General features: G+C 36.3%; 1 protein-coding gene across 6 annotated transcripts; it reads left to right on the forward strand.

Moving 5' to 3' along the window:
* Positions 1–3,260: 3,260 nt before the first annotated feature.
* Znf711 (zinc finger protein 711) lies at positions 3,261–26,271 on the forward strand. Of its 6 annotated transcripts, none has more exons than XM_048336365.1 (11): positions 3,261–3,448; positions 5,317–5,428; positions 6,514–6,774; positions 7,127–7,231; positions 11,162–11,722; positions 16,422–16,577; positions 17,371–17,508; positions 19,902–20,039; positions 20,870–20,917; positions 22,543–22,686; positions 23,599–26,271. In XM_048336365.1, exons 4-11 carry the CDS (start codon positions 7,153–7,155, stop codon positions 24,774–24,776), a joined length of 2,442 nt encoding a protein of 813 aa, XP_048192322.1. In that variant the 5' UTR covers positions 3,261–3,448; positions 5,317–5,428; positions 6,514–6,774; positions 7,127–7,152; the 3' UTR covers positions 24,777–26,271. The 6 variants fall into 6 exon arrangements, with proteins under 6 accessions (XP_048192322.1, XP_048192324.1, XP_048192325.1 ...); XM_048336367.1 differs by having other exon boundaries at positions 6,514–6,769; XM_048336368.1 differs by having other exon boundaries at positions 6,681–7,231.
* The last annotated feature ends 424 nt before the right edge of the window (positions 26,272–26,695 follow it).

The raw sequence follows: 26,695 nt of genomic DNA on the forward strand, positions 1-26,695 counted from the left end.
AAGCAGTCGTTTTCTTCCTTTAAATAGCTATTAATCAAAGCTGGGCGCTGGTGGCTCATACCTGTAATCCTAGCTATTCAGGAGGCTTGGATATGAAGATCACAGCTCAAAGCCAGCCTGAGCAGAAAAAGTCCATTCACTCTGATCTCCAATTAACCATTAAACAGCCAGGAGTGGAATTGTGGCTCAAGTGGAAAAGTATTACCCTTCAGAGAGAAAGCTCAGAGACAGCACCTAGACCCTGATTTCAAGCACCAAGACTGGTATCAAAAGTAAGTAAATAAATATTAACCAAAGGATATATGTGTGTATATGTATATGTGTATGTACATATGTATATATGTATACACATATACTCACACATATATATATAGAGAGAGAGGGAGAGAGAGAGAGAGAGAGAGAGAGAGAGAGAGAGGTGATATTCCCCATTGCTACCCCTCTACAGTTTTCCCAGCTGTTCTTATGCCTGGGTGTCATTCTAGAGTTATATGGGAACTGGCACTGACAGCAGTATTTAAGCATAGGAATGAGATAATCTTTTTGTGTATTTGCCAGTACTGGGGCTTAAGGTCAGGGAATGGGCACTTTTTCTCAGTTTGTTTTGCTTAAGGCTGGCACCAACAACTTGAGCCTCAGCTCCACTTCTGGCTTTTGTGCTGGCTAATTGGAGGAAAGAGTCTCATGGACTTTCCTGCCTCAATGGCTTAAAACATCGGTCCTCAGATCTCAGGCTCCAGATTAGCTAGGATTGCAGGTGTAAGTTATTTGTGTCCAACTTGGAGATAATTGGTTTTGCTTGTTTTGTTATGCAAATGAAATCTGTTGGAGCAGACTATACTGTAAAGCTGTAAATGAAGTAGAGAGATGTGAAGTAGATGAGAGTAGGGGAATGGGTGAGAAGGGTATTTCAAAAGTCTCATTTGGTCTGAGCATTAGCTCATGTGCAAATGGAATGGGAAGATTTAATTTGAGATGTTTTCCTTGATCTGATGACTTTTTCTTTCAGGATTTGGTGATTAAATGGACAAAGAGAAACTAGTTAGTAGAGTGTGGTAGTAGTAATGAAAGTAAGAAAGGATATAAATGCAAATTAAGACTGGGGGAATTCTACAGATACTAAGAAGGTAGAATTCTCAAGACATTTTAATCAACCAGATGTTAGGGAAAGAAGAGTAAACATGATCGCTAGGTTTAGGGAGTAGAGAGGGGGAGGGAAAGTGGGAAAAAATGAGGGAGGGTATAAAACTGTTGGAAAAATGTTCTCATTACCTTACTTACTAACTGTAACCCCTCTGTACATCACCTTCACCTTTACAATAAATGATACACCATGAAAAAAATATCTACCTGCTGGGTGCCAGTGGCTCGTTTCTGTAACCTCAAGAGCCTGAGATCTGAGAACTGCAGTTTGAAGCCATCCCGGGCAGCAAATGCTGTGAGACTATTGTCTCCAATTAAATAGCAAAAAGAAAAAAACCCGAAAGTGGTAGAGCGCTAGCCTTGAGCAAAACAGCTCAGGAATAGCACACAGGCCCGGAGATCAAGCTGGACTGGCACACACACACACACACACACACACACACACACACACACAATTATGTAAATGAAATCATAGTCTAGTGGATTTGATATGCCCCACAGTCTAAATCAAGATTTCTGCTGCTTGTTTTATCTTTTTTGTTTATTTGTTTTTGGGCCTGGGCCTGGGGCTTGAACTCAGGGCTTGGGTGTTGTACCTTACTTAGCTGTTTTGGTCAAGGAAGGAGCTTTGTGAGTTATAGAGCCAGAGCTGTGCATCAAGCTTTTAAAAAGTTAGTTGATTTAAAAAAAATGTTTAAGTAGTTGTACAGAGGAGTTTAAATTCTCTCCTTTTTTGGGGGGGGGGGGTGAATTGGAGATAAAAGTTTCATGAACTTTCCGGTCTGGGTTGGCTTCAAACTGTAATCTTCAGATGTTAACTTCCTCAGTAGCTAGGATTACAAGGGTGAGCCATGGGCACTTAGCCTTGTTTGGTTTTTTTAAAGTGAAATTAAGAATGGTTTGTACATTTTAAATAGTTGAAAAAGTTCAAGAATTAATTTTCTTGACACACTAAAGGAACACTGAAATATCAGTATTCTAGTCTATGGTCATTTGTGTAAATAGTGTGTATGGCTGCCTTGGGCTACAATAATCAACATTTCGTTATGAGAGACTTTATAAACCTCAGAAATATTTTAAAAGGGTAGGAATGGAGTTCATTGGTAGAAAACTTGCCAGCCTACCAGGAGGCCCTGGGTTTGATTGCCAGTACCAGAGATAATTACTGCTATTTACTTACAAATTTGTAATATTTTGTATCTGGTCCTTCACAGAGAAAGTGTAACATGTCATTGTGTGTTAGGAGTCAGATACTTTTTTTGGTCACATTTTTCCTTCTATAATTTTTGTCAAATCATCTAGTGGCAAAATTACAGAGACCTGGAGAAATCGTGTGTGTATCTCTTAGTTGTAAACATTCGAGTTATGGGCACAAAAGTAATAGATTTATTTTATTTCAAATGGATCATGCTCTTCCTCTGCTTAAATCCTACTATAGACCTTAAAGGATCATACAATGAATGTGAGTTCCGTATACATAAGGCAGTTTCTAAATGAAATCTAGTCCCCACGCCACTTTCTGCTACATCTGACCACTGGCTCCTCCACGTTCTATCCCATAAAGCTGAATGTGACACACTCAAGATTTATTGCTGGGTAAATTTGCATCTGTTGTCTACCTTTGTCCTTCGTATTTTCTTTCACTTTACTTTCTTCATCAAACTGTGTACAATTACAAAATACAAAAGGAATGAAAGACCGGTGAAAGGGAAATTGCAAAACATACACGATTTTTATTGGGGAAAAGGCATAGCTCCTATCCCAGTGATCAGTGTAGTTTGTCACATATATGTATATCTAGCATTTATTAGAGGTTCAGCTAGTGGTCACTCTGTCATTAGTTTCTCCTCTTCCAGCTCTTCCTCTCCCATGGGAAACCTGGAAAACAGAAAATCTTCCCACGGAAAATCCTTCTGAACGTCTCAAGATTTGGGCTTGCGCACTTGAACTCCACCGGCGCTGCGGCCCCGGCTGTAAGTCCCGCGGGGTCTTGCAAGCACAAACCCAGCGCGGGCAGCACGATCAGTGGCTGACGCGCGTGCGCGCGCTCCCCTTTAGGCCCCCTACCCTGCCGCAAGGGTAGCGTGACGTAATGCAGCCTCAGCAGACAGTCGGGATAGAAAGGAGGACGAGGCGGCGCGCCTCCTAGACGCAGAGTAGCTTGTGATTGGCTCGGGCTGCGGAACCTCGGAAACCCGAATGCGAGGACCTTACAGCTGCCGCCCCCCGCAGCAAGGCAGAGCGCGGTCATAGTCTGACTGGCGGCGGCGACAGAGGCGGCCCTGGAGGCAGCGGGGAGTGACAGGTAAGGAGACTCCGGGCGAGAAACTCGAGAGACTTGTGTCCGCCGCCCTCAGTTTCTCCTGGGTGGAGAGGAGAGACTCACAGGCAGCATCTAGTGGAGGGCGTAAGGGAACAATGGAAGTGGCGTCTAGTCCCTAAGCTTTCACTAACCCTCGGGCAGGTTTCCGCCTCAGCTATCAGCGAAGGGAGAGCAATGGAGGTAGGCGAGAGCTTTCCCCCTTCGCCAACCTCTGCTTCCCCTGAAGCTCGGCTGCAGGGAAGCGGAGCCGTCGTGGAGGCCGTCGGTGGTTTAAGGGTGACAGGAAAATGGCGGAAAACAAAACGATGAAGCGAAGAATGCGGCGTCCCCCTTGGCATTTTCTCTCAGCGACTCCCCATCTTCCTCTCCCTCAAGCCCTCATCCGTTCCTCACGTCGCCCCTTTTTCCTCCTTGTCCCCCGTGTCCCCCCCACCCTCTCCCGGCCAGGCGACTGGGAACGTTTGCCCTGCACGAGGGGTGGCGGCATTGGAAAGAGAGGAAGTAGCTGCACGGAATCGGGCATTTTAGGGAATCGGGGAGTTGGGAGCCGTCAGAGGATGGGAGGGCGGGGGAGAGGAGAAGGAGGAGGGGGGTGCTGTGTGCGGCAGCTGTCGCCTCCACTAAAACACCACCATTTTGGTTCCCAGTCGTCTCCCACGTAGCGGGGCAGAGCGAGCGGGAGGAGCTGGAGGGGCTGGGCTGTACGGCGCGTGGGTAGCATCGGTGGCGACCGCTGCACCAAGTGAGAGGAGGGAGGAGGAGCAGGACGTGGAGGAGGAGGAAAGGGATTCTTGTATGTTCCGTGTCTTTTCCACTGCCAAAGGTCTCTGGATCTGTTAGGAGCCAGTCAGATGGGTCATCGTGAGAGGGCACGTGTGTGCGTGCTGTTGGCGATGATTGCAACTTGGCATGATCGTGGGAAAGGGAGACTTCTGCGGGAAGAGGGCTGCGTCCAAAGCTGCAATACTGCTACTTGCCAGGGCTCCTTTGTCTCCCTATCTCTGCAAATACTACTTTCGCATTCTCTTCCTCCGCTTCCTTACCATTTCCTTCCTATCTTTCACCTTGTTGACATCACTGAAAATCTAGTTGTTGTTTTTGTTGTTGTTTTCGATGAGCTTTATAGAGGGGACAGATGCGTGTAAAAAAATCTGGTTTTTGTGTGTGTGTGTGTGTGTGTGTGTGTGTGTGTGTGATTTCTCTCTTCCCTTCACTCCCCGCCCCCCGCCGCCCCCGCGCATTGATAGAAACATATTTACTTGAAATAGACTTGATAGGTTGCCTCCATTCAATAATGATGTGTAATATACTTTTAAAAAGTCTCAGAAGCCTAGCTACCTATTGGTTATTAAATGCTTAACACACTCGTGTTCTCTTACCTGGATTATTATTAATTTTGTAATGTAGCTTTCTATATGAAAAAAAGTGCTCCACTCAATTTTATATGCATACGTTGTGGTACTTTCCCTAATACATGCACTTTGTCTTATAATTTTTACACTTCGTGGCGTGCTAGGGAAGTTTTTTTTTTTTCTGCATGGATTTGGCAATGATAAACCTTGCTGTTGATTTTTTTTTACTTTCTAAAATAAGGTATTACTGTTTTGTACAGTGAGATTTAGAGGTTTTGGTTTAATGGAGTGGTCAAATGCAATAACGTTGCTAATATCATAGGTTCCGATCCCCCATCTTGCTTGCTTTAAAGATAAATAAACAAAGACCTGAATATATGAAACCTTTCCAACCTCATCCTACAAGTTGAAGTGTATAAAAACACTTTTAAGTTGTGTAAGAGATTTGGTTGCAGAATGTCTTAAATATACCTAATTTTGACTGTATTTTTACAATAGGTAAACAGAACATTTTTCCCAAAGAAAATGACATAATTTGGGAGGAAAAATAAATTTCTGCAGCTTTTTACTTTACAATATTTAAGAAAATCTACAATTTCTTCAAGCAAAGGTGATTAACAAATTAATATCTTATTTAATAATGTAACAATTTTAAGCTTTTAGAATATTTATAATTGTTCCATTGCTAATGTGGTTAAAGTAAGCTATGGACCAAGTTGAAGTTCAAAGCATATGCTGTTTTAAGTTTTAAAAATAAGTCCTTATGGCTTTTAATGTATCTATCTGAACATACAGGTGATTTACTGTGAACTCTCTGGGCTTCTTGATTTCATTTTCTGTAATAGTAGGACAACATGCAATGTGGTATTTGGAAAAATATAAAGATAAAAAGACAGCTATGCATTAAAGAAAACTAACTTTGCTTCCATAAATGCTTGGAGTACATTTGGCACCCACCTACAAAGCACTTATGTAAACAGATCTGCACAATTCAAATGTTTATAAACACTGCTGAGGGACTCTTCTTGTATTCCTATAGAATTTTCTTATGTGACAGCTTTCTTTTTTTTAATCCACTCCTGGAGGTTGAACTCAGTTTCTGTATACTGTCCCTTAGCTTTTCATTCAAGGCTGGTGCTCTAATACCTGAGGCACAATTCTATTTCCAGCTTCTTAATGGTCAATTGGAGTGATGAGTCTCACAGACCTTTCCTGCTCTGGTTGGCTTCAAACACAACCTCCTGAATAGCTAGGATTACAGGTGTGAGCCACCAGTGCTTGCCTATATGGCAACTTTCTCAAAGGTTTAATAAGCATGTAACATCATCTTTTTTTTCAGTAGAGCCTCTCTTATCAAATACGCCTAAGATAAATAATGCTTTATAGAACTGACATATTTTGTGGTTGGTTTACTTATAATTCTTATGCTTGAATGTGAAATGTTGCTATGTATTATAAGTACTATATTGAGAGAAGGCTTCTGGCTTTTTGTTCTATAGTATCTTGACTATAAGATCTTGAGTATAGGCATTGAAACCAGTTGAGCCTTTTGCTTTTGAATTTGCCATGAGACTAGCATAATTTTACTAATCACTACTGAAAACCATCAGTTATATGATTATAAGTGAATGATATGCTGAATGAAACAGTTGCTAAATGTGTGTATGTGATTGATCTTATCTTTACTATATTTAGGAAGCAGTCATGTTTCATGAGTCCTCAAAACTGTGAAACAAGAGAATGTAGTAGAGTGAGGCCAGAAGTCCTTACTGGTTCAAAGAACACCGGGGAAACTGGGATAAAACATTTTACATTATAAGTAGAATCCCAAGAGCCAAAGTTGAATACAAGTTTATCTGCAGAGCTCCGCTGCAGGGCTGATCTGGGTCTGGAAGAAATGGATGAGAGCCACTGGATGAAAGTCACTAATACTAGACATCTGAGTCCTCTAGTAATGTATAAATATCCCAACTATTTTCTGTTGTCATCTTCTTCTTTCCTTTTTTCTGACTGGAACCTCAGTGCTGCAGCTTTGTTCTCTTGCTTGTTTCTATCATTTCTCAATAGCTCATCATCCTAACCATTTTCCATTATCTTTGCTTTATTTACTTCCACCTTCCCTACTTTTATTATTTATGGTTGTCACTTACAGCATCTAATCAAGGTTGGGGGGGTGTCTGTTTGTTTATTTCTTTTTTAATGAGCTTTGCATACCTGGTTGAGAAGCATATTTTCTATTGCATTTTTATCAAAACCAAGGATTGGAGCTAAATGTATTTGAACTATTTTTAAACCATTCTTTTTACAGATATTTGTGAATGAACACTGCTAAGTATGGATTCAGGTGTTGGAAGTCTTGGATTGCACACAGCAGACTCTAGAATGGCCCATACCATGATTATGCAAGATTTTGGTAAAGCATTTTCTTTGTTGGATTTCTTTTTTTCAAAAGTAAAAGTAAAACCATACTAAAAATCAAAATTAAATTAAGGCAGGTAAATTATAAGGAATACTAATTTTACTGTAAACATTTGGAGCCTATTAAAAAATCTACATGTCGGGGCTGGGGAGATAGCCTAGTGGCAAGAGTGCCTGCCTCGGATACACGAGGCCCTAGGTTCGATTCCCCAGCACCACATATACAGAAAACGGCCAGAAGGGGCGCTGTGGCTCAAGTAGCCTTGAGAGGGAAGAAGCCAGGGACAGTGCTCAGGCCCTGAGTCCAAGGCCCAGGACTGGCCAAAAAAATAAAAAAATAAAAAATAAAAAAATAAAATAAAAAAAAATCTACATGTCGATAATCTTCTTAAAATCATTCTTACAATCTATGTGAAGGCTGGGCTAAAGAAACCTAGAATACAGAAGTAATATGTTGCAGGTAAATAAAAATTCAGTTCACATCTGAGTAGGTGCATAATAGGGTTACATATTCTGATAGTGTATATCAGATTCCACATGTAAGAAATGTTAAATTTGCCTTCTGAAATACATTTTAAGTTGCTTTTATTAATAAAGCTGCAAAAGGAAGTGCTTCTATCATTTCAACGGAGATGCTTATAAAGTGATAGAGTCAAAATAATACACTTGGTAATTACTTATAATTTGATCTTATCTCAGAAAATTGTCAAATACATACTTTACATACATACATGTGAGTGTGTCTGTGTGTCCATGTGTTCGTGTGTTCTAATACTGGGGCTGAACTCAGGGCCTTGTGCTTTGGTATTTTTAATCAAGGCCAGTGGTATACCACTTGAGTCACACTTCCACTTCTGGCTTTTAACTGGCTCACTGGAGTTGAGCATCTCATGGACTTTTCTGCCTGGCCTGGCTTTGAATTGCAATCCTCAAATCTATCTAATATTTAATTAATATTTAATTAATATTTAATTATTTAAATTATTTTAAATTATTTAAATTAATATTTAATTTCCTTTTTGTTTGTATTGAAGTAATACATATTTGATGACATGCACGGGTCAAACAAGTCTAAATCTACCAAGAGGACTTTTGGAAATTTTAGTTCTGGTAACAGATTTCTTTGAAAGCAGTCTTCTGTGCTTAATTTATTGTATACACATTTTTCTTTTGTGCTGGTCCTGGGGATTGAGATAAGGATCTGATCACTTTCCTTGAACTTCATTTGCCCAATGTTAGCACTCTGCTACCTGAGCCACAGCTTTTGTAGTAGTTTGTTGGAGATAAAAGTCTCATGGATTTTCCTACCTGGGCTAGCTTTGAACCACGAACCTCAGATCTCAGCCTTCTAAGTAGCAAAGGTTACTGTCATAAGCCACCAGCACCCAGTTTATCCACTTTTTAGAATTTCATTGGAAGATGATATATTTTTGAGTTTCTGTTAGTTTGAAAACTTAGATACTGCAATTTTGTAAATTATTTGTAAAATGCAAACAACGATAGAGTATGGTATGGCTTGCTACTGTATTTTAGAATCTGAAGCATCAATTTAGAATTTCTTAAATCAATCTATTTTAAAGCATAATTGATATTAAAATTTTCAGTGTTTTATGCCATAATTTTGTTGGTATCTCAGTATAATGATTGGCCTTGAGGTTTGTGACAAGATTTTAATAGGTGTTTAAGATTTTTATGATACATAAATCATGCTTTTTGGAACCTAAACAGCAAAATAGCCTTAGATAGTGGTCCAGGACAGACCACCATTGACAAAAACAAATGTTATGCTATCATTCTGGTGATGTTCTACATACCGAAATGGGAAATACTTGTAATCAAGGCTAATTTCTTATTGTTACCTGGCTTTCTCACTGATCTAATTTTAAAAACATTTCTTTCTTATTTATAGTTCCCTAGTAAAATAAATTACAAATGATATTTTGGTGCTGCTTACTAATGACTAAAATGTAAGTAAGTATCTAGGCCATAGGCTTTTTCTGTGGTGCAGTGACATGAACCTTGTGCCTTGTACATGGCAGTCTTGTTCCCTCAAACTATTTTCCAGTAATACTCCACTTGGTTAATCTCATAAATCTATTAATCCAGTCTCTAAGGTAAACAATAAATTTTATCCTCCTAGACAAGTGGAAAAAAAAGTCAGTCTAGAATCAAATAGTTTTTTTTTTTTAATTCCCACTATGAGCATTGGGCAAGCTTATTTAACCTCTAAACTGTAGTTTCTCCATATAGTTGTATTGAGGATTAAATGTATATATGTATGTATCTCTATATATGTGCACATTGGAAGGCAAAATTTTAAATTGTCTAGCTCATACAATATTTACAGGGCAGGTATGTTTAAATCCTGCTCACAGGAAATATTAAAGCTTTGTTCCTGTTGTAGTTTTACTATTCTCAGACTTAATCTTAGTCTGAAATAAGTTGAAATATGTCTTTTACTTTTGGATATAGTTATTTTTGTAACTTAAATAAGGTCAGGAACTTTCATCTTTACGAATTATTGTATAATAATATTTTATTAATTTGGTGACTTGTGTGTCCTTTTGAGGTTTTTTTTTAGTATTTTGAAATAATCATATACTCACAGGAAGTAGGAAAAGTAGCACATAGAGTTTTGTGTGTATTTACTTGCTCATATTCCTTCAATGGTGACATCCCATGTAACTGTAGCACAATATAAATCAGAAAATTAACACTGGTGTGTTATTGTTAAGTAAAACTACAGACCTCAGTTTTCACCAATTTCTTTTTCCAGTCCTGGGGCTTGAACTCAGGGCCTGGGGCACTGTCCTTGAGCTTTGGCTCAAGGCTAGCACTCTACCACTTGAACTGTAGCACCACTTCTGTTTTTTTCTGTTTATGTGGTATGGAGGAATCGAACCCAGGGCTTCATGCATGCTAGGTAAGCACTTTACCACTAAGCCATATTCCCAGCCCTCACCAGTTTTGACATACATTTGTGTGTGTGTGTGTAAATATAAGAGAGAAAGGGGAATGGTTGTGCACATGCTCAAAAAACCACCACCACAGTGAAGATACAGAATTTTTGTATTTCCACATTTATCCTATTATTGAATACTGTTCTTCATATCTAGTTTTATCAATTTGAGAATGTTACTTAAATGATTCCATTTGTACATCAAACAACATCACATTTATTGATGATTGACTCTGCACTCAGCATGATTTTATGATTCAATGAGGTTGAATATATCATTAGTTTGTTCTTTTCATTGCTGAATAGTATTCCATGGTAAGGATGTGGCAGAGTTGGCTTAACCATCCATTCATGTGTTGAAAGACATCTGTTTCCAGGTTTTCTATTATAAGTAATAACTACTATGAGATGTTAGAGATATTTGTGTACGGCTTTGTATAAACATGTTTTAAAATTTCCTAAGGAAAAGTACTGTGGAGTATAATAGTAGAGTTTTGTATAGTAAGTAATGTTTAAGTTTTGTAAGAAACTGTCAAGCTGTTCTGCAGACTGGCTGTTAACATTTTACATTGCAATTAAGAACATAGATCACATCCTTCCTGGGTCTCTCCACATCCTTATCACCCTGATATTTTTTTTTTTTTGCTTGTTTCGGCTGAAGTATAGTGATGTCTTATTATGCCTTTTATGTCTCACTTAAAGTAAAATTGTTTTTAATGTCTTAATTTAGATTTTACTTTTCTTTCACTCACCTCTACTCTAATTCCTAGTTAGTGACACACACACACACACACACACACACACACACACATATAATTTCCAGCTAAGTATTCAGCAGTGCTCTTAAAATTATGTATTTGACATGGGATAATTTATATTTAAGAAATATTTTATAGCATTTGATATATTAAAACTTTGATTAATAAAATAACTTTACCTGTTTTTGGATAATTGTTTGTATTATAGTGGCTGGAATGGCTGGCACTGCACATATCGATGGAGACCATATTGTTGTGTCAGTTCCTGAAGCTGTATTAGTTTCTGATGTGGTCACAGATGATGGGATAACTCTTGACCATGGCCTTGCAGCTGAAGTTGTCCATGGGCCTGATATCATTACAGAGACTGATGTAGTAACAGAAGGTGTCATTGTTCCTGAAGCTGTGCTTGAAGCAGACGTTGCAATGGAAGAAGATTTAGATGAAGATGATGGGGATCACATCTTGACTTCTGAATTAATTGCAGAAACTGTTAGGGTACCTGAGCAGGTTTTTGTGGCTGATCTTGTTACTGGTCCTGATGGACATCTGGAACATGTGGTTCAAGATTGTGTTTCAGGAGTTGACTCTCCCACAATGGTATCAGAGGAGGTTCTTGTAACCAATTCAGATACTGAAACTGTGATTCAAGCAGCTGGTGGTGTTCCTGGCTCTACAGTTACCATAAAAACTGAAGATGATGATGATGATGACAATGACATCGATGTTGATGTCAAGAGCACTTCTGAAGATTACTTAATGATATCTTGTAAGTAAAGTATAAAGTACTTAATTACTTGGAATATTAATTCATCTAATATGAAAAGGTTATCTAAGATGGAGGATATATTCAATAAAAATCACAGAGCTAATCTTGAAAAAGAATTGTTTTACAGGTAGTTTGTGTTTAGATGCTTTTTTGAGTTTACTTATGTTAATTTACCCAGAACAACATAATAGGCAACTTATTAATATCTTAGTGTAGAAATAGATTTGGAAAGCTCAACATGAATATTAACTGCTGAAGCATTTTAAACATATATATGTTCAGGACCTGGGTCTTCTCTTAGCTTTTTCACTCAGGGCTGGTGCTCTACCACTTTGAATCACAACTCCACTTCAGACTTTTTGCCAGTTAATTGGAGATAAGAGTCTAATAGTAGTCTCTGCCTAGACTGACTTTGAACTGGGATCCTCAGATGTCAGCCTCCTAAATAATTGGTAGGGTTACAGGTGTGAGACACCAGCTCCCAGCTTCTGCTTTCTTTTCTTTTTCTTTCTTTCTTTTTTTTAATATGGCATGCCCTGGAATAGTTACCTTATTTTGCATAAGGATTTAAGCACAGTGTGTTTTTTAAAAAGTTAAATGAATTTTTCAATACTTGAAACAAAGCATAAAGTCAATTCGTGTTCTCCATTTTTCTGTCTTACTGTGTGTGTGTTAGTGTGTAGTCTTATGGACGACTATTTAACAATTTATTTCAAACTGCTTTGTGAGTCTTTTAAGGCATTTTACCTAAAGAGAGACAAAAATATTTTCTTAATTGGTTGGTTTTTCAGAGCATCAACAATAAGTGACTTGTGATATGCTATTAATGAAACTCTTTAAATAAAAAAGCAGGTCTACTCTTTATATGAAGACATGATTTTGGGGGGCAAAATTATTGTGCTAGTCCATTTAAAATGCAGAAATGATTGACTGCAAAGGAAATCGCCAGATACGATGTGTGTGTGTGAGTGTGTGTATGTGTGTATTTGTACATTTACTAAGTGTGTGCTGTATATGTGGGTGCATTTAAACTAAAAAAAATGAGATTTTTTAAATTTTAATTTTATTGCCAAGGTGATGTGCAGAGGGGTTACAATTACATAATGTTATAAGGGAGTGAGTACATTTCTTGTCAAACTCATAAACTAATACGGCAAAAATTTGATGTTATTTCTGCACTAAAAGTTAATTCACCTTCAAAGAGTATTCCTCAAACTAGTTTAAAATATTTTATGGTAGAGTGTTTATCATTACCACATATGTCAAATTCAGGTACTTGGGACCTTCTGTTTAATAGAATTTCACCATTAAAGAGAACATTTTGGGGGCTGGGAATATGGCCTAGTGGCAAGAGTGCTTGCCTCCTACACATGAAGCTCTCGGTTCGATTCCCCAGCACCACATATATGGAAAACAGCCGGAAGGGGCGCTGTGGCTCAGGTGGCAGAGTGATAGCCTTGAGCGGGAAGAAGCCAGGGACAGTGCTCAGGCCCTGAGTCCAAGGCCCAGGACTGGCCAAAAAAAAAAAAAAGAGAGAACATTTTGTTGTTTGAATATTATGGAGCAGCAGTGGGGTAATTTTAAGGGGAATTTAGAGCTGAGGAGAACTTAACTTCCTAAATCATTAGTAAGAAAAAATAATCAGTAATGTTAAAAATTATTTAAAACCCAGTTATTTTGTGTTAAATGATGTGCACAAATACACAAAACTATTTTTCTTATATATTCATTATACAATATGCATATCCTTGACTGTTTTTTGAAATGGTTATAAAACTCATCACAACTATTCATGCTTGCCATTTCCTTTTGTTTTATTGTAATTTCTTCCTTGTTCTTTACTTCATTTTTATACTCCTTAATTTCTGTCATCTCTTGAATTTGGAGATTACAGTGTCTTGAAAGACCTCATTGTCTCTGTTTTATTTCCCCAAATAGAGATTTTCAAAATAATTAAGAGTTAAAGTTAAGGAAGTAAGACAGACCCTTATCTCATTCTGGAATTTAAAGAATTAAAACAAACCCTTGCCTTATTCTGGAATTCCTAAACACTAGAGGTAAGCTTTAGAGTAAGGGCATTTGTCTTCTGTCAATGTGAGGTACAATCTGAATTTAATCCATGTTCAGGGCAAACCTCACATACTTTTTACCTTAGCACACAGTTAGGTTCTCCCACTTATGCTAAGTAACATCTAATGTTGTCCCAGTTATACTTTTCTTTAAAAATGCCTAACATCCTTCAAATATTTATGGGTGGTTATTTCCTTCATATAAAGCTTTATTGGAATGGGGAAATTCCTTCATAATGAGACACTCCAGTGTTTTTAAGTGGCTTTTAAAGATGAATTCATGAAATTTATATTTCCTATAGGGATTTATTTATTTATTTGTGTGCCAATACTCAGGCCTGAATTTAGGGCATCATGCTGTTTTGACTTTTTTAAAATTTGTTTGTAGCTAGTGCTCTACCACTGTGGTACTTGAATACTGCATAAATTACAATAAGGAAATATGTTACTATTTCGTTGGAGGTATGCTAAGCATTATCTAACTTGGAAGAATGTTTGAAAGTCAGGCATGGTGGCACATGCCTGTGATCCCATGATTGGGAAAGCTGAGTTAGAAGGATCACAGACTAGTCTACATAGAGAATGAGTCTAAGAGGTGGGGCAGAAGGACTGAGAATGAAATGTATTTTTCCCCTGAAAACTTAATCTGCCTCTTTTAAATTTTTCAAGAATCTCGTTCTTTATTCGCTATATTTAGTAACAAACCATTAAACCAATAGTATTACATAGTTAATCATCTTTTTTCTTTTGCTTTAATCTCTCCCATTGTTTTCTCCAAATTGCCAAAAAATATAGTAGCACAATTAGGAGACTATCTTGGAATAAAAATATTTGGTCGGTTTTATTACTTGGGTGTTATCTTTCACACAGAGTAAATGATTTAATCTCTCATAGACTGGAACTTAAGAATACCAGTTTATAGCTTTTTACTGCATTTTTATCTGTTTTTCATAGTTCTAGTATTGTTTGATATTCTTAGGAGCTTCAGAATTTTGTTATTTATATATGTTCCAATGTGATATATAAAATAGGGAAGAGCAGACTTTTAATATTGTTTGTATTTAGTTTTGTATGAATGAAATTAAAATTAAAAATGGTAGGCATATAATATTTAGAGAAAACACATTACTTGGATATGACCATGGAACTATTTATTAGTATATTTATCACATAGATTATGTAATTTATGTCTATAAGAGTTCTACTATTTTCAAAGACTGTAGAGGAAAAGAAAAAAGTTTGTATCTCTACTTAAAATGTAAGTAGTTGTCTCATTCTCAAATACTGTTACTTTTCTTTGTAATTTGTTCTTATATATACTGAATGCACAGGTTGTAAGTAAGGACAAAGAACTAAAAATACCCATTTAAGTATTTTCTATTATACATGAATATGAAATAAAGCCTACACTGCTAAATTTCTACTTACACAGATGTTGTGGTTTAGATTGTATCCCACTGACTTAACAAAAATTACAGTACTAAGGTTTTATTAATTTATGTTTATGTTCTGTTAGTACTGGGGTTTTGTACTTAGGTCCTTGTGCTTACTAAGTTGCGATGACAATACTGAGCCTATCCTCAACCTTTTTTTTTCCACTATTTTTGTGGTAGGGTCTAGCTTCTCACCTAGGCACACACCTGAGCTGCAGTCTGCATACTTTCAGATTTCTCCTGTTACAAGGAACACAGATATGTACCACTATAGCCCTCTTCCCTTCCATGGAGACCAAGTCTCAGATTTTCCTGTCCTGGCTAGCCATCATGATTGTCCAGATCTCAGCTTCCCAAGTAGCTAGGATGACAGGCTATGGAGGCATGGCTCTTAAGATTTTATTTTTATGCTGATTTGTGAAAAGCCCTTTTAATAAAATCATGTAGATGTTCTCTGTTTCTGTATTTTAAATTCTAGATCTCATATGTTAGTTGGTTTTAGAAGCAGCTACTATTTAATTTGGAAGCTACATGACTGCATTTTATGAGTAATATGTTTTTTATGGTTCTAATTTTTCTGTTTACTGGTTTTGGTGGTTGGATTTAACTTAAAATGCAACATATGCTTTATTTCAGAATTACATATGAAGGTAATGCTTAATTGGGTATTTCTGCTTCTTTTTCTTATGAAAACTATCACTGGCCTGGTACCACCTGATGCAGACGAAAGAAAATTATATGCAAATATGGTGTAAAAGTATGAGACTATTAATTACATTTTAAGCATAGTTAGCAAGTCTCATTTTCTATGCTGCAAGCTTTCACTATAATAATAATCACACAGAAATACTGTATATGACCTAAGCAATACATAGACAATGTTAAATGTTGCTATGTTCATAGTTATATTCAAGCAATGTCTTTCCCCTATGTATTACATGACCTACCTCTCTCTTTATGTATCAATGGTATTTCTATAAAATCATGATTTTGGTGATACATTTAAACTTAAAACATTTCTGTTTGACTTCACCATGCTGAATGTCTATCTTTTGTGCTATTTTTTCCATGCCAAACAGTAATTTTAATGTGGTGGGCAGGAGGTGAACATGTTCTTTCACTTGGCTGCTATGCTTTGTACTCACTAAACATCAGTGGTCTTTTTGACTGAAATGATTTCTTCCTTATATTTTGCAGTGGATGATGTTGGAGAGAAATTAGAGCACATGGGGAACACACCGTTAAAAATTGGCAGTGATGGTTCACAGGAAGATGTTAAGGAAGATGGCTTTGGTTCTGAAGTGATCAAAGTGTATATATTCAAAGCAGAGGCTGAAGATGATGTTGAAATAGGTATAGAGACTTTTTGTAACTTCTTGCTGTAATTGAAATGAGAGTTGTTCTTTTCTTGTCACTCTTCTACAGTTGTCCTTAAGGCACAAATTATGGGTTTCTTGGATGGTATATTTTAAAATTATACATGATTATTTAAATACAAATCAAGAAAGCAGAATATGTTGTTCCTAGATTCTTTCAGACATGAGAATACTATAGCTGAAAATATCAAAATAAATTAATGAAGAATGTTGGAGGGCATGGATATTAGTGGCATGTGGTTTGCACTCAATTGTTTTTTTTCCACTCATGGGCTGTTACTCTACCACATGAGAGCCACACCTCCATTTCTGGATTTTTTTGCTCGTCAAATGGAGATGAAGAGTTAGATCTCAGCCATCTGAGTACCTAGCATTATAGGAGTGAGCTACTGACACCCAATTTCTGGTATGAATTTTAATCATAGTTGTGCCACTTCGCTGAGTGACCTTCAGAAATGTACATAATCTCTATCTGCCTCTGTTTCCTCATAAATAAATGACCATAATGTCAGTAACTATGTAATGGGGTTGTAGTGAGACATAAGTGGATAAATATATGTAAAATTCTTATATGGTGCTTGGAATATAAGCGTTATGTGTTAGCAATTTCTTTGTGAACTGAAGATTTCAAGTGTAATTAATATGAACATTTTATTGGCACTTTGTTGCTTATTTCTGAATTTACAAAACAATTTCTGAGTGAAAATATTTCTTACATATCTTTATAAATATAGTGCTTCTTTCTTTTTATACCTGTCTTAATTTTTAAGGTGGAACAGAAATTGTCACAGAGAGTGAGTATACCAGTGGACATTCTGTAGCTGGAGTGCTTGACCAGAGCCGAATGCAGCGAGAGAAAATGGTTTACATGGCAGTTAAAGATTCTTCTCAAGAAGAGGATGAAATCAGTAAGGAGAAAGGGGCCCTCTAATGACTTAGAAGTAGCAATTGTACAATTTTAAGAAACAAGCAATGCCAAACTAGAAGCTCTATGTAAGAACAATGTCCAAGAAACCAAGCTAGCCTGACACTTTGCTGCAAATATATAAAAGGAAGGGTCCTCTTGACCATCCTCTTATATATGTTCAGATCAGCAAACATGAATTCTGTATCTCAGATAATGTGATAGCAGTACAGAGAGGAACAGTATATAGTTCCTGCTTAATGAAGCTTGCATATATATAGGAAATTTAGTATTGGCATGTATGTTATTAGATTTGTTGTGTATATTTCATTTAATTCCAGCACCTCATCTCTGAGGTAGATAGTACTGCCTGGTTTTTGGAAGAAAGAAAAGTTCAGTGAAAATAATTTGCTCAAGATCATTCTAGTATTACATGAGGAAGAGGAAGTCAGAATTTGAACTCATATCTAACTCTGCTGCTAGTATTTTTTCCCCACATGGCAGTGAGCACTGTTGGCTTCTATTAACAGTGGAAGGGCTGATTGTTCTTTATCACTGAGAAGCTAGTTGCATAAGTATTCATCAGAGCCCATCCGCTAGGACCTTGATTTATTATGCTATTGATATTCCCCAAGTAGTTCTGAAGGATTATCTCTTTCTTTTTTTTGTTTTGTTTTTGTTGCTAGTCCTGGGTCATGGACTCAGGGCCTGAGCACTGTCCCGGGCTTCTTTTTGCTCAAGGCTAGCACTCTACCACTTGAACCACAGCGCTACTTCCAGCTTTTTTCTATATATGTGGTGCTGAGGAATCGAACCCAGGGCTTCATGTATACGAGGCAAGCACTTTACCACTAGGTCATATTCCCAGCCCTATAGGATTATCTCATTTGAGACTCACAAAGTAAAAATAAAATCTCCTTAAGTTTGCTCCCTGCCATGGTTACTGGTTTTTAGGAAGACATTTTGCTCTCTGGCCACTTTCTATTCCCTTCCCTTCAGTATTAAGCCTTTCTCCAAGGCTGTTTTTGTCTCTTTGCCATACTGAGAAAGCACAATTTTGTTTGGCCCTTGAAGGGCAAGAGCCTCATTTCATAGTATTTCTTAACAAGGTTGTGCTTAATTTCATGCTGCATCTGGTAACTCTCCCTCACATCTCCCTCCTTAGATGCCATGGGGAAGCAAAGTTTACCCCCCAAAAGTATCAGTCAGTATAGTGAAAATATCAAAACAAATGACTACAGGCTATAAATTCTTCAATTATTATTATGCACTGGTCAGGAAAGGAACAATAGGAGACAGAAGACTGAGGCATCAATTAGCTGGTTACCAGAAGAAAACTTAGACTTGTGTCTTTTTCTGGTTAGAAAGAAGAGAGACCTTGGAGAAGAGGGATATTTTCTCCTACATTTATTTTCATGTCTCTTCTATAGAAAATAAGAATATCCCAATACTTGATCCAAAGGAAATATGTGAATTAAAGCCATCTTATTTTTACCAGGTTAAATGCAAACATTTTTCAAACAAAGTGAGTTTAGGTTTAAATATTTTTGCCTGAATACTTTTTTTAATGTGCCCCACATAACTTTTGTTTTCGCCTTAATAGTCTTAAATTCCAGGCTCTCAAAGGGTGGCCAAAAACCTCAGGCACCAGTATTTTGTATTTATATATGTTTATATGTATGTGTGTATATCTACACATACATAGATAATTTTAATTGTTTTTATTTAACTTAAGTTAACTAGTATTTTGATTTTTTTCATTACACATGCAGTACTACAAACAGCATGAAGGACAGCATAACGTTTGTCTAGCATTGTATTTATGGGAACAATTTGTTGAGTTCCTAAGAACTATCAGGCAAATTAATGTAATCTAACCATTTTTATAAATGTGTAACACTTGAAAGGCTGCAAAATCAGCCAAAATATTTCAAGCACATATGTTTTATATAATTTAAAAGCCATTTTTGGAACTGAGCATAAGAGCACACACCTTTGCTTGAGGCCAGCCTGATCTACACAGATACTGTCTCAAAAGCAAAAAGCTGTTTCCATAAGATGTCATGTTAAGAGGAGAATAAGATCTTGAGGAAATGATTACATCCCAGTTGCATTAGCCCCTGAAAGTACCTAAAATAAATTTAAGTTAAATTTATAATTTTTCATTTATATATTTTTTTTACTAGTTTCAGGGTTTGAACTCAGGGCCTTATGATTGCTCTGCTTGCTTGTTCAGCTGACACTCTACCACTTGAACCATGCCTCCAGCCCAAATTTATAAATTTTTAGATGAGCCAAACTGGAATCCTGAAAGTGAAAAGATTTAAAATGTTTGGAAATTTTACCCATTAATTACATATTTGGGGTTATAAACCAGCAATTATTTCTAAAATTTAGGTTGCGCTGAAATAGCAGATGAAGTGTACATGGATGTCACTGTAGGGGCAGAGGAAGGAACTTCTCTCCCTGAAACTCAGCTTGAGGACTCTGATGTTAATAAAACAGTTGTCCCGGTTGTCTGGGCTGCATCATATGGTAGGACACTGGCATTTTTTTCACCTGATCAGTACAAAACATGTATTTACTCGGCCTTTAGGCCATTAAATATACTGTGCTAATGCCACCATGTTAATAAAATCAAAATCTTTGGCTGTGGACTGATTCATCTCTAGTAACTTTACATGATTTTTCTATTGCATATCTTGTGCTATTTAAGTTGAACCATGCTTAATGCATTTTTCATTAGGATCTATTCTAAATCCTACCTATATAAATGAATGCCATAAAACATTTTGTTTTTCTTAAATATGAGTAACCCTTGAAAAATCAATCTCTTTTTAAAAAACATTTATTAAAAAATGTAAAACCCCAGATAATAAACGTGGGGGTTGTGAAAGAAACAAATTCAAGTATTATCTTTGAAAACGTATGTAATGGAAGGTTAATTTTTAATCAGGCTATTTTTGTCTCATTTTGTCTGTTTTATCTCATTTTATGTCCTGTACAAAATGGTCTTTGAAAGCTTTTGTTGTTGAAATGCATCAGTTTATGTAAACTTGGTGTTCTCCCAATGGTTTATTCACTCAACAGACATGTATTCAACATCTTCAGTACTTTTGGTACTCTGCACAAATAGCTACTCAGTTTTCAAAGTAAAACTGTTCTAGATTTTAACAAGTCCAAGGATCCTGATATTAGCCCTTATTTTCAGTCTGTATAATTATTTAATCTTTGAGAATAGAAAAGCACAACAAAAATTTTACTTAGTTCAACAAATGGTGGGAAAATAAGATTTGATAAATTAAAATGTGATCTGCTAGTAGTCATTGTCAGCCTATGAGTTTTTAATCAGTGTTTTTTTTTAGGAGATGAAAGAAGAGTTTCCCGAAGGTATGAAGATTGCCAAGCATCAGGTAAGAGAGTATGATATGTAAGATATTAGTTAAATATCAGGTTTCATGTACTACTTTGTAAGTAAGTAAAGAGTAATTTATGTTTGTAGACACATTTGTTGGATTATTTGCCTGATCATAAGAGTTACATAGGAGTTTGCCTCTAAGCAATTAATGCACATGTGGACATCATATCTATTAATCTGAGAAAATAATTCTCTTTATATTCCCTGAAGATAGAAGTATCAGGCCAGTTTACCACATGAGCCATAAAATAATGTTAAAGAAAAATATATAAAATAAAAATTTCTTGGACAGAAAAATAAAAATTGCTGCTGGTATGTCAACATCTATCGTGGGATTGAGTTATTTTCTTAGTTTAGATGGCAGTCGGTTGGGATATCATCTGTTATATGAAAGCCATATTACAACTGAATGTATAAAATCACTATATAAAATATCTATGTGTCCATTTGTTTTTTTTTTTTGTTAAACATACTCTGTATACCATTATTCCCTGGTTGATAGTTTTCTCTTAACTAAACAGATGTTTTTCCGTGAGAAAAAAAAAATGTGATCTGTTTCTACCTGTGGGTTTGGCTAACTACCCTTAAATGTGGATTTCACAAAAATTAAGAGGCATATATCACCGCATATATGGTAAACTGAATTTTTATTTTTCTGCCAGACCATGAGCTTGAACTTAGAGCCTGGGAACTGTCCTTGAGCTTTTTTGCTTAAAGCTAGTGCTCTACCACTTGAGCCACAGCTCTACTTCTGGCTTTTTTTGGTGGTTAATTAAAAATAAGAGTCTCACAGAGTTTCCTGCTAAGGCTTGGCTTCGACTGTAATCCTCAGATTTCAGCCTCCTGAATAGCTAGGATTACAGGTGTGAGCTACTGACTCCCATCAAGATTTTATTTTTTTATGTACTTATCCCAGTGAAATTACAGTAAACTGCCTGCCAAATCTATTTTAACCCATAATATCAATGTAAATGCTTAATACCCTTCATATCATGTGTGATATTCCAAAACATATGTGTGTGATATTTTTCTTTTTATGCTTTACACATAGTAAACATGACTATTGGCTCACTGATACATGTATGTTTTTTGCTAAATCCCTTTCATTTCATCAGCTTCAATTTGTGCTAAGATTTTAAGTATTTTTCATATTATAAATTTGTCTTATCAGTTTATTCCTTTACTATGATCAGGCAGGTTTTTTGTCAGTACTGGGATTTGAATTTAGGGTTTACAATTCCTAGGCAGACACTCTATCATTTGAGCCATACCAATCAGCCCAGAAGTTACACTTTTTCTCTTTTTGTGGTGCTGGGAATTGATCCCAAGGTTTCTTATATGCCAGGCAATTGCTCTTCCACTGAACTATGCACACAGCCCCTTAAACCAAGATAGTTGAAGTTAATTTTATAATATCCTATTCAGAGATTTTGCATGTACATATCAGAGATGAGAGAGAGAGAGAGAGAGAGAGAGAGAGAGAGAGAGAGAGAGAGAACACAAGAGATAGACAAAGATGACCAAAAAGTAACTTGGTATCATATCATGTATAGTAATGCACTTAGCAAAAACAGAAAAAGTCAAAATATATGTAGTTTAACAGTGTACCATTTTTTTCAGCAAATACTTTGGACTCTACATTAGAAAACAGAAGCAGTACAACAGCACAGTACCTTCAAATTTGTGACAGCATTAATACTAATAAAGTACTTAAGCAAAAAGTCAAGAAGAGGAGAAGAGGAGAAACAAGGCAGTGGCAAACAGGTAAAATATTCTGCTTTGTATTACAATTCATGACATGCAATTATTTTTGTAACCAAAGGGGGGAAAAAGTTTTTTTTACAAGGTAATTATACTTCCCTTGGAGATCTTGTGTATTATATAGATAACTGTATTTTCTTACACCTGGGAAGTTTTGACTAGCTACACTTCAATGTGTACTACTGGAAACTAAGGAAACTATATTTGCCCCTCATTCAAAAGATTCTTTAAAAAGGAATTCCCAAACTGGCTTAACAATAAAAGATGTATAATTCTGGCTTTCAAAGTACATGTGATGGTAGCCTTTAGTAGTCTATACTTGAGTGCTTACCTGGGTACTTGTGCCTCACACCTGTAATCCTAGGTACTCAAGAGGCTGAGATCTGAGGATTGTGGTTCAAATCCAGCCCAGGCAGGAAAGTTCATGAGAGTATTAGTAGAGCTGAGGCTCAAGTGGTAAATTGCTACCTTGAGCAAAAAAGGTCAGGGACAGCACACAGGCTCTTGAGTTCAAGCCCCAGGATGGGTACCATAATAAAACAAAAAAGTACCACGAATTAACCTAAATTGTATCTTTTATTTTGTGGGTACTGCAGTTTGAATTCAGGGCTTGGGCTCTGTCCTTCAGCTTTTTGGGCTCAAGGCTGGTGCTCTACAACTTGAGCCACAGCTCCACTTCTAGCTTTTCACTGGTTAATCGGTGACAAGGCTGGCTGTAAACTATATTCCTTAGAACTCAGTCTCCTAAGTAGTTAGAATTACAAGTGTGAGCCAGTGGCAACCAGCATATGAACTGTTTCTAATGTGCACTTTTATTTTCACAACGTTAATAGTCATTTAGTTTGGGTATCATTGTTGTAAAATGCTTTAGAAAGTTCTGACCAGATATCATAATGTTCTTTTCTTTCTGTTTAGCTGTTATAATAGGTCCTGATGGACAGCCCCTGACAGTATACCCTTGCCATATTTGCACAAAAAAGTTTAAATCCAGAGGATTCTTAAAAAGACACATGAAGAATCATCCCGATCATTTGATGAGAAAAAAGTACCAGTGTACAGATTGTGACTTTACAACTAACAAGAAAGTGAGTTTCCATAACCACTTAGAAAGCCATAAGCTTATAAACAAAGTTGACAAAACCCATGAATTTACAGAGTATACACGAAGATACAGAGAGGCTAGTCCACTGAGCTCAAACAAACTTATCCTAAGAGACAAGGAGCCGAAGATGCATAAGTGCAAATACTGTGACTATGAAACTGCTGAACAAGGTCTGCTGAACAGACATTTGTTGGCTGTTCACAGCAAGAATTTTCCTCATGTTTGTGTTGAGTGTGGAAAAGGTTTTCGCCATCCTTCTGAACTCAAGAAACATATGAGAACCCATACTGGTGAGAAGCCATATCAGTGTCAGTATTGTGTCTTCAGGTGTGCAGACCAATCAAATCTGAAAACTCACATTAAGTCAAAGCATGGTAACAATTTGCCATATAAATGTGAGCACTGTCCTCAAGCCTTTGGTGATGAGAGGGAGCTTCAACGTCATCTGGATTTGTTTCAAGGACATAAAACACACCAGTGTCCTCACTGTGAACATAAGAGCACCAACTCAAGTGACCTTAAGAGGCACATCATATCTGTCCATACGAAGGATTTTCCTCACAAATGTGATGTCTGTGATAAAGGTTTCCACCGCCCTTCAGAGCTTAAAAAACACAGTGATATTCACAAGGGGAGGAAGATTCATCAGTGTAGGCACTGTGACTTTAAAACATCGGATCCATTTATTCTTAGTGGCCATATCCTTTCCGTTCATACCAAGGATCAGTCATTGAAGTGTAAAAGGTGTAAGAGAGGGTTCAGACAGCAGAATGAACTCAAAAAGCATATGAAGACCCATACTGGAAGAAAGATTTACCAGTGTGAGTATTGTGAGTACAGCACTACAGATGCATCTGGCTTTAAAAGGCATGTGATATCAATCCATACAAAAGACTATCCACACAGGTGTGAATTCTGCAAGAAGGGATTCCGAAGACCATCAGAAAAAAATCAGCATATTATGAGACACCACAAGGAGGCTCTTATGTAATAAGATCAACATAAAAAAGCTATTTAGAAAATGAAATATACTACTTGGGAAGGAAGTATCATTTTTTCATCTGGTTTGTAACCTTGATATCAAACCATAACTTTACATTCTTTGTATTAAATATCTTAAAATATTTGGATTAACGGGAATCACATAGCCCTTTGGAAGTTACTTAATGAATTTCAGAAGCACCATAGAAAGGTTGCAGAAAGACTTAAGTGTCTACTTACTAGCATTATATGCATAACTAAACTGCAGAGGGGAAATGCAGAGACAAGTACCTTATTTGGTTGATCGCATTAAGGCAGATGTTTCTGAAAAGAGAGTACATGATTGAGGGATTTAAAATTGCAGTGCTTTGCTCTAGCCAGCAAGCCTCATTTTACGCAATTTTAGAAATAGGTTGGGAAAAGACAATGCAGTCATCCATTGGTCACTTAGTCATTGAGCCTTTTTATTGTACCTAGACATTGAATTTCAGAATTGTGAAAGCTTTGTGTATTCATTAAAAGAATTCTCACTGGAAAAAGTTACATGAATCCAGTGCTATTAACTAAAAAATAATCTCAGTGCTGCTAATATTTTATCACAGGATAGGATGTTTAGCATTCTGTACTGAAAGCTGAGGTGAAATCTAAGGACTGAAGTTCCCTTTTTCACATGTTCAAGTATTCAGTATGGCATATATAACACAAGTATATTTGAGTCTTGAGTCAAATGCGGCTTTCTAAAATGGATGCAACTGTGGTGTTGCAAAAAAAAAAATCAGTACAATATGCTTAATGATCTAAAAGTTAAGTTGAGAGAACACAGTTTTCTTAAATATTATATAGTTTTTTTTAGGACAGTCTTAGCAAGTATGGTTGTTCTAGTCTTACTTGCTCTAATGTTTAAAGGTGCAATTTTATGCCATTATTGAAATTTTTTGATTTTTAACATCAGTATACCATATTATTAACATAAATCTTAAGTATGAGGCAGTATTTACACAGTATTTAACAGAACATGCTGCCAATAGAGTTTGGAGGTGGATATTCAGTTTACAGTGTATAAACTTAAAATATGCATCCTTTTAACAACGCTTTGTGTTAGCATGCTGCAAATCAAAATGATGCTTAATATTAAATGCTGGTTTAGGGAAATTTAATGAAAATCCTGTTCATAAATGTAATGCATATGGTGTGTGCTTTTAAATTATAGTTGCTTTCATTTAGTTTACATTCAGCTGTTCAACATAATTAAAATGTACTTTTAGTTCATGTTATATTGTGAGTTTGTGTTTTAAATGATATTCACTTTTCTGTTTTTGCACCAAATAAGAATCAGTAACTTGAAATTTTTTTAATCTTTCTTAACTTCAGAATATTGAATTGGAAAAAACTACCAAAATGTGTGTTACGTGGCTGTAAATGATGTACACGCTGTAAAATAAGAACGTCACTGTTATGTGGAATTATAATTTCTAAATGTTACTCAGTGAAATGAGCATACAATAAAAAAGCATTTATTGCACTTCAAGGTTTTATGAGTTTCTTTAAAGTTGTGTTGTAAATTTTATTCTTTATTAAAAAGCTTTTCTCTTAAATTTATTCTTAGGTAGTTTGGTTCCTTATGACATCTAGGAGTTTGAGAAGTTGTGATGACTTATAACACATTTATTCCTCAAGAATGTACATTTTTTGCCAGGAGTATGATGAAATGCTGTATTGAAGATGCTCATCCTAAGACCTGAAATTTACTATTATGGAGAAACATAAAGGTTCTCAACCTTGTTGACATGACAAACAAGAGAAATATATCATTATATTATAATGAATATATCATTATATTCCCAATATACAGTCAAGGAATGAGACTTGATTCAAGTATTATGAATTCTAAAAATAGCTTCACTATTTTTCATATATTCAGCATTAATA

Source organism: Perognathus longimembris, chromosome 28, assembly GCF_023159225.1.
Source record: "Perognathus longimembris pacificus isolate PPM17 chromosome 28, ASM2315922v1, whole genome shotgun sequence".
Classification (NCBI taxonomy): domain Eukaryota; kingdom Metazoa; phylum Chordata; class Mammalia; order Rodentia; family Heteromyidae; genus Perognathus; species Perognathus longimembris.

Bases quoted from the DNA above. Each gene is read 5' to 3' on its own strand.
- Znf711 (XM_048336365.1), top strand. From the start codon at position 7,153: ATGGATTCAGGTGTTGGAAGTCTTGGATTGCACACAGCAGACTCTAGA. The intron at 7,232-11,161 runs GTAAAGCATTTT...TTTGTATTATAG, and splicing joins CATGATTATGCAAGATTTTG to TGGCTGGAATGGCTGGCACT. The intron at 17,509-19,901 runs GTAAGGAGAAAG...TCTAAAATTTAG, and splicing joins TCAAGAAGAGGATGAAATCA to GTTGCGCTGAAATAGCAGAT.